Raw genomic sequence first — 9,307 nt, 5'->3', positions numbered from 1 at the left:
ATATATATATATATGTATATATATTTTGTGTGTGTGTATACAAACAGATACAAGCATAAACACACCTATATGTATATAAATATGTTTATTGTTGGAAGTGATATCAGTTAAGGTTCAGAGGAAATGACCACTGCCTGTTTGTAGGTAAAGTAAATCATAATGTCAAGAATATGGCTAAGGAGCAAGTAGAGCAGCAAACAAAGAAGCTCATTCTTGAAGTCATGCCAAATTTTAAAATGTTTTCAAATCTTCATTCTCCATAGTAGAAGTCTTCTGTAGTTATGATTATTAATAATAAAATCCATGAGAATTAGATAAACCACCTGTTTTCCAGTACATAAAATTTAATTTTAAACTCATTTTATGTAGCCTAAAATGAAACAAGAACCAAAACACGTGAAAGACTGAGTTCATGATCATTTGGTTTTGCTCAGACTGTTGTCATTGTTTGTTTATTTTGGGGGGGGGCTGTCTTATCAATAATGTAGTGAGTGTCTTTTGAAAGATGAAACTGGAACTGAGAATTCTTCAAAATCTCAGATTCTTAAACATCTACTCAAATACTGAGGAATGGATCTGGTACTAAGAGAAATAACCTCATGTGCAGCAAGATGATAGAAAACTGGTCTGGGTAGATTTGCTCAAGGTCAATAAAATATCTGACATGAGAAATGGAACTTGGGGTGATAATTTTGCACAGGTCTGTATGTATCTATCCACTTGGTTGTATATTCTTGCCTGCAATTTCCAAACAAAGATATATACTAATGTTGGTCATTCCTAGGAATGATGTGGGATACATGGGGGATATAAGCCCAATTCCTTTCCAGAATGAAACTCACACAAATTATCCCGCATTAGTTTCCCCACATAAGGTCTCACTTCAAATGACTTTGTCTTTCTACTGACCCCGTGAAGGACACAGTATAATATGATGTTTATTTTCAGCAAAGAAAAACAAGAATTCATTTTCCCACATTCAACAGGGCATTGTGATGATGGTTTGATATACCTATTCATATAGGTGAGGAATCCTACACTTTGGGAATGCTGGTTCTTCTGTGGGCAGTGCATATATCCTTATCTATCCTCAGGATGCTCAGTGGAAAATGGCTCACAGAGCTAATGTGGATGGTGGCACTCTGACATCAAGTGTATCTGAGAAGGAAAAGAAAAAAGGCCAGTCCTTAGAGTAAATTTGTCTGGTGCATTCTGTCAGGATCCCTAAGACCATAAAAGTTTCACAGATGGTTGACTTCTTAGACAACAAAGTTTTCTTTCTTCTTTCTTCTTTCTTCTCATGAAGAAAATTTAATTACTACACAATGTATACAGATGGTCTCTTACTGTGGTTCTGCTTACAAATTGTGTCTTTTATTATTCTGTTAAAGGAACACACATTTATTAGAGCCATATTTCAATTTTGAAATTTGTTTGTGATCTTGGAATATTTAGTAGGATACACAGTTATGTCCAGTTGTTGAAATCCAGATAAAATATAATTTTGATGGTTCAGGTGCATTAAACATATTCTCAAAATCTAGTACTTTTAAACTTAGGCTTAAGTTTACTAGGGTATAAAGCCACTGTGAGCACAAGAGAATATATGATCATGAATGGAAGAAACAAAGTAAAAAGCAATGAATCACAGGCCCGGCACAAAAGTAATGAAAACTCAATAATAAGGAAAATTGAATGTGCTTATAAAGAAATAGTGATGATAAGAAAGATATAATATAAAAATTAAGTTATACCAACACTAGAAGTTGTTATTTATATAGGAAGATTAATAAGACACAATTCTAGAAGTATGGGGCTGGAAGAAAAAGAACAAAAATTGATACATTGAATCAAAATGAAACATAATATAATTTTAAACTGTTATTACATTGATGTTTTATTCAAATACTTCAAAATATTGAAAAATGGCATAGGTTTTCTATAAATATGACTTATGAAAGTTTAATGTGAATGAATTTAGAATTCTAAAGAGACAGATGTCATTTGCCATCATTCTTTTGTGTTTTCCAAAGTTTCTATGTTAGAAATATAACCCCCAGTGCAAGGAGTATTAAGGTCAAGGAGTAGAGTGTACAATGCCTTGATCGGGCCATGTGTGCTTTCCTGATGAACAACTTGCTCTGGTTGTAGAAAGGGTATTGTTGTGTGACAGAGTTTGTTACAACAGTGAGATTTGGCACCTGTAAGTCTCTGGTGCTTCCTCTTCATCCACCTTCCTCCATCGGATGGTAGAACAAGAAGGCACTGAGAAGACATGGACCCTAAATCTTAAACTTCTGAATATTCAGAATTAAAGGAAACATTGTCTCCACAAATTGGTCTGTATGTGATACTCTATTATGGTAACAAAATAATGAAGACACAATGAACATTTTTGAACTAATAGTAAATGCATTTATTTTTCTGCATATTGTTTCCCTTCATAAAACATAGCAAGGAAAACTAGGCAGGAAAGATTTTCAGGTCAAATTTAATAAATAATTAAAGAATTTATATTCTAATCAAACCACTCAAACTCTTGTGCAAAAGAAAAGGAGTAACATCTTTTAATTACCTCCTGCTGCCAGTCTACCTTTAATGAAGAAATCTGAAAAAACACTATTTTTAGAATGTAAACTCAGAAATCAAAAAATAATGGTGAATAAACTCTGGTAACTTATTTATAAAAAGTCAATCAAATGACTTCGAAGAATCTACATGCACAACAGAAATAGTAAAGTTTTAGAGAATTTTAAAATATTTTTGTTAAACAATTAGTAAAGAGTATCTTTCATTACCCTAGTAAAGTGAATTTTGAAATAAAAAAAAAAACAATAACATAGTTTCTGGTAATGCTTATAATGAAATTAATAATAGTATTAAGATGAAACAAAACTATACTTGTTAACATAACTCCACATATATTGAAATTTAATTATGAAAAATTCATAGAGAAAAATGACATTTTTGTAAACATATAAGATATTTAATAAATTTGCATAGATATACTATGATAGTAATAAGTTATAATAAAAGCATGCTTTATATTGTATATCAATAACAAAATGAAACATGATTAACTATCGCCACACTCCTCCCAGTTTGGAATCCCCACCTCTTCATCCAGATCCAGTGCCTTCTTCTCAAGACTGGACAAGGCAAAAAGAGTCTCAATAGGAGCAAAGAGTCTCAAGAGCAGACAAAGGGGTTGGAGAATGACCTGCTTCCACTCTTAGGAGTCCCACAAAAACACCATGCAATCAACATCAGAGAGACTTCCTCTGGCAGCACATGGAAGGAGTGGGTTCCCAGAACAGCAGCCAGCCACTATGCAGAAAGATTCTACCTTGGGTCTTCTCTCTCCTTGTATTATTTTTTCTTATTCTAATTAACTCATTTATATAAGTGGACCAGCATATTTAGTTTAACATACTGTCCCAAGCAAAGTTACAGTTCTGAAACAGCAACAAAAATAATTTTATGGTTTGGGGTCACCACATGAGGGTCACAGCATTAGGAAGGGTGAAAAACCACTGTACTAAGGGAAGAAAATGAAGGAATGAGTACACAAAGGAAAATTGTCTTATTTTTTAAACTTTCAACCTACTTGGATTAACATCAAGTTTCAGTTTATAATTAATTTTTGTATTTATTGGATATAAATTTTGTTATTTTTGTCTCCCTATCACAGCAAAACAGGTGTCAATATTATAGTAAGTTGCTTAATGAATGAATGATTGCATGACTTTTTTTTTAATGAGCTAGAAATTAAACAAGTGTTAAATGTTGTCTTCTAGTTTCAAAAAGTGGCCCTCAGGAAAAAACATGTAAATGAACGCTATCAAGGACCTAAGAAGTTCTTTCCTGTTGATAAAAATGAAAGATTCGATGTCCTCCCTTCATTCAGCATAAAAGGCAGCCATTCATGTTCTGAGATAATATCCACAGGTAACTTTTGATCAGGAATCATGATCTTTGGGCTACCCTAGGCAAATCTTAACTCAATTTTAAAAGTTTCTGCTATTTAAAATATCAAGAGCATTTCTATTCAGTGACTAAAATCTTCTATTTTGTTTATCTGAAAGTATTGACATCATATGAGTTGCCATATTTGAGGATAACAGAAAGCAAGGAAAAGACAATAATAATATTTGAAAGATAATGTTAAGAATTTAAAAGCATTATTCATTTTATATCACAAAATAGTAAATTTCTTTGAATCACTTCATTAGCTAAGAATTAAATATTTTCTTAAATTTTGTTTTAAAAACAAATTATAAAAGTACCAGGGTCTCCTAAATTTAAGATTTATCTGCAATTTCAGTTTCTTTCTGTAATCTTTATATCATTTTTTTAGTATTCTAAAACAAAAATAACTTAAATTTACTTTTTGACTGTTGCTAAGTGTATGACAGTCGTCCTATTTATTTTCCTATTATTATATAATATGAGTGCCATTCACCTCTAGGGCAGCTCTTACTAGGTCAAAACTCAATTCTCATTAGATGTAACTCATTATCCTCTCTCTTGAGTGCCCAGCTACTAGCATTCTTCTCTCTCCTTGTATTATTTTTTCTTATTCTAATTAACTCATTTATATAAGTGGACCAGCATATTTAGTTTATCATAGTGTCCCAAGTTTTATCATATAGAAGAATGTACGTTGTTAAGATAAAAGTGTAAGAATAGAAGACTAGAACGTCTGAGTCACCATATGTTCATCTCTTTATACATGTTCCAAGCTTGCAAAACTTTAGAGGACACACTTGGAAAATCACAGTTAACATATTGTTTATAAAGGAAAACAATTCTTTCTTTTCAAGGCTGATCATATGACAATATATAGATGTGTCATCACTGAATATCATCACCTTAGCATGAGTGATGATCTGTAATTGCTAAACCACAGAGGCTGTCCAGTGATTCAGGCAGATCAGCAGTCCAGGAATGCCCTCCTGGCTACTTGACTTTTCAATTTTCTCTAGAAATAGTTCTATCACCTTGGGAGGAGTGCTCAGGAATCTTGTAAATTTCAGCTTTCTAAGACATGTAAAGGTTTTTTGTTTTCTGTTTACCTTCCTAATTTTGTGAGCTTCCCCAATCTTTTGTGGAGGGAATATCCCAGTTAAGAAGAAATTGCTGTATAGCACAAGGCATTATAGAATATGTTAATTTGTGTTTCTCAAGTTTTGGAGACAAGTTTGACAATTATTATTGTTTTACTTTTCATGTATATAGTTATTTATTTGTTACTTATTTGTGTGTGTAAGTGTATATGCACAGGTGCCTGGGATCTCAGCATGTAGGTACCTGTGTGAACATGAAAGCTGAGGTTAGCATTAGGTGTTTTCTCTATTTGTCGCCCCTCCTTTTTCTTTTAGACCAAGACTCTAATTGAATTTAGAGCTCATAGATTTACTAGGCTAGCTGACTTCTGATCCTCAGGGTTCACCCTGTCTCTGACACACCTGGCTTTTTACACAAGGGCTAGAGATACAAATTCAGAAATTCAGCCTTTTGGTGACAGGCACTTAGGCCTATTTTTTTTGAATAATTTATACAACTCATCATGTCCAGGACTTTTCATTATAGGGAGATTTTTTCCCTCTAATTCACTAATTTCACATTATATCAAATTCTCTATTTCTTCAGTTTTGTTTTCTTTGTAGCACTAAGTCTTGACATCATATACATTATTCACTCTTCACATGTCGAAATGCATGGGGGGGGGGAGCTTTGCATGTCAATCAGTAGTAAATGTAAAGCCCTGAGGTCTATCTTAGTAGCACAAACATAAAAATAGCTTTGTTTATAAATTAATATATCTTTTTTCTTTCTTCTTTCATTGGATATTTTCTTTACATTTCAAATGACAAGTCTCCCATCTGGAAACTCCCTATCCCCTTCCCCTTCCCCTGCCTCTGTGAGGGTGCTCCCTCACCCACCCACTCAGGCCTTCCTACCCCTAGCATTCCCCTACACTGGGGCATGGAACCCTCACATACATAGCCAAAACCAAGGGTCCATCCATGTGTGCACTCTTTGGTTGGTGGTTCAGTCCACTGGAGCTCTGGAGGGTCTGGCCAGTTGACACTGTTGCTTCCCCCCACAGGGCTGAAACCACCCTCAGTTCCTTCAACCCTTCTCCAACTCCTCCACTGGGGACCCAACTCTCAGTCCATTGCTTCGCTGACAGCATCTGCCTCTGTATTTATCAGGCTCTCACAGAGCCTCTTAGGAGACAGACATATCAAGATCCTGTCAACAAGCACTTCTTGGCATCCACAATAGCATCCAGGTTTGGTGACTATAAGTGGGATAGATCCCAGGTGGGATAGTCTCTGGATGGCCTTTCCTTCAGTTACTGATCCATACTTTGTCTCCATTATTTCCTCCTGTGAGTATTGTGTTTCCCCCTTCAAGAAGCACTGAAGCATCCACACTTTGTTCTTCCTTCTTCTTGAGCTTCATATGGTGTAGGAATTGTATCCTGGGTATTGTGAGCTTTTGGTCTCATATGTACTTATCAGTGAGTGCATACCATATGTGTTCTTTTGTGATCGGGTTACCTCACTCAGGATGATATTTTCAAGTTCCATCCATTTTGCCTAAGAATGTCATGAAGTCATTGTTTTGAATAGTTGAGTAGTACTCCATTGTGTAAATATACCATATTTTCTGTATCCATTCCTCTGTTGAGGAACATCTGGATACTTTGCAGCTTCTGGCTATTATAAATAAGGCTGATATGAACATAGTGTAGCATGCGTCCTTCTTACATATTGGAGTATCTTCTGGGTATATGCCCAAGAGTTGTACAGCTGGGTCTTCGAGTAGTACTATGTCCAGTTTTCTGAGGAACCACCAGACTGCTTTCAAGAGTGGTTGTACCAGCTTGCAATTCCACCAACAATGGAGGAGTGTTCCTCTTTTGAATTGAGCCATTCTGACTGGTGTGAGGTCAAACCTCAGGGTTGTTTTGATTTGCATTTTCCTCATTACTAATGATGTTGAACATTTCCTCAGTTGAGAATTCTCTGTTTAGCTCTGTTACCCATTTTTAATAGGGTTATTTGGTTCTCTGGAGTCTAACTCCTTTGAGTTCTTTGTATATATTTGATATTAGTCCTGTGTCGGATGGAGGATTGGTAAAAATCTTTTCCCAACATGTTGGTTGCTGTTTTGTCCTAATGACAGTATCCTTTGCCTAACAAAAGCTTTTTCATTTTATGAGGTCCCATTTTCCAATTATTGATGTTAGAACATAACCCATTGGTGTTCTGTTTAGGAAATTTCTCCTGTGCCCATATGTTTGAGACTTTTCCCCACTTTCTCTTCTATATAGATTTAGTGTATTCAGTTTTATGTGGATGTTCTTGATCCACTTGGACTTGAGCTTGTACAAGGTAATAAGAATTAATCAATTTGAATTCTTCTACATATTGTGTGCCAGTTGAAACAGCACCATTTTTTGAATTTTTTTTTTTTTTTTTTTTTTTTTTTTTTACTGGATGTTTTAGCTTCTTTGTCAAAGATCAAGAGACTATAGGTTTGTGGGTTCATTTCTGAATCTTTAATTTTATTCCATTGATCTATCTGCCTGTCACTATACCAATACCATGCAGTTTTTACCACTATTGCTCTGTAGTAAAGCTTGAAGTCAGGGATGGTGATTCCCCTAGAAGTTCTTTTATTGTTGAGAATAGCTTTTGCTATCCTGGGTTTTTTGTTATTCCAAATGAATTTGAGAAATGTTCTTTCTAAGTCTATGAAGAATTGAGTTGGAATTTTGATGGGGATTGCATTGAATCTGTAGATTCCTTTTAGCAAGATGGCCATTTTTTCCTATATTAATCTTCATGAGAGATCTTTCCATCTTCTGAGTTCTATTTTGATTTCTTTCTTGAGAGAGCTGAAGTTTTTCTCATACAGATCTTTGACTTGTTTGGTTAGAATCACACCAAGATATTTTATATTGTTTGTGACTATTGGGAAGGTTGTCATTTCCCTAAATTCTTTCTCTGTCTATCATTTGAATAGAAAGAAGAAGGCTAGTGATTGAGTTAATTCTTTATCAAGTTACTTTGCTGAAGTTGTTTATCAGGTTTAGGAGCTCTCTGGTGGAATTTTTGGTTCACTTAAATATACTATCATATCATCTGCAAATAGTGATAATTTGACTTCTTCCTTTCCAATCTGTATCACTTTGACTTCCTTTTGTTGTCTAATTGCTCTATCTAGAACTTCAAGTACTATATTAAATAGATAGGAAATGGGCAGCCTTGTCTAGTCCCTGATTTTAGTGGAATTGCTTCAGGTTTCTCTCCATTCAGTTTGAGGTTGGCTACTGGTTTGCTGTATATTGCTTTTATTATGTTTAAGTATGGGCCTTGAATTCCTGATCTTTCCAAGGCTTTTAACATGAAGGGGAGTTAAATTTTGTCAAAGGCTTTTTCAGCATGTAATGAAATGGTCATGTGGTTTTTTTCTTTGAGTTTGTTTATATAGTGGATTATGTTGATTGATTTCTGCATATTGATCCATCACTGTATCCCTGAAATGAATCCTACTTGACCATGGTGAATGATGATTTTAATGGTACCTTGGATTTGGTTTGTGAGAATTTTATTGAGTATTTTTGGATACATATTCATAAGGGAAATTGGTCGGAAGTTCTCTTTCTTCATTGGATCTTGTGTGGTTTTTGTATCAGTGTAAATGTGGCTTCATAGAACGAAATAGTCTTTCTTCTATTTTTATTTTGTGGAATAGTTTGAAGAGTATTGGTATCAGGTCTTCTTTGAAGGTCTGACAGAACTCTGAACTAAACCCTACCGGTCCTGGGCTTTTTTGTTGTTGTTGTTTCAGGACTTTGACTGCTTCACTTCTTTAGGAATTATGGGAATGTTTTGATGATTGATCTGTTTTTGATTTAACTTTGGTACCTGGTATTTCTCTACAAAATTGTCCAATAGATACAGATTTTCCAGTTTTGTAGAGTATAGCCTTTTGTAGTAGCACATGATGATTTTTTAAAAAATTTCCTCAGTTTCTGTTATTATGTCTCCCTTTCATTTCTGATTTTGTTAATTTGGATACTGTCTCTGTGCCCTCTGGTTAGTCTGGCTAAGGGTTTATCTATCTTGTTGATTTTCTCAAAGAACCAGCTCCTGGTTTTGTTGATTCATTGTATAGATTTTTTTTTGTTTCTACTTGGTTGATTTCAGCCCTGTATTTGATCATTTCCTGCCATCTACTCTTCTTCAGTGTATTTGAGTATATGGGGGACCGATTATATAGGCAACCA

The 9,307-nt window shown here is 34.6% G+C and overlaps 1 protein-coding gene across 4 annotated transcripts in view; it reads left to right on the top strand.

The window, feature by feature from the left end:
- Positions 1 to 9,307, top strand: part of Zbbx (zinc finger B-box domain containing) — a 112,636-nt gene that overhangs the window by 81,051 nt on the left and 22,278 nt on the right. For all 4 annotated transcript variants that reach the window (XM_031374101.1, XM_031374100.1, XM_031374099.1 and 1 more), the window contains one exon: positions 3,798 to 3,948. In XM_031374101.1, coding sequence (XP_031229961.1) covers positions 3,798 to 3,948 — 151 coding nt within the window. The remainder of the gene's footprint in view (positions 1 to 3,797; positions 3,949 to 9,307) is intronic.

This window comes from Mastomys coucha, unplaced genomic scaffold (genome assembly GCF_008632895.1).
Source record: "Mastomys coucha isolate ucsf_1 unplaced genomic scaffold, UCSF_Mcou_1 pScaffold16, whole genome shotgun sequence".
Lineage (NCBI taxonomy): Eukaryota > Metazoa > Chordata > Mammalia > Rodentia > Muridae > Mastomys > Mastomys coucha.
This window is presented reverse-complemented; position numbering and strand designations above follow the sequence as displayed.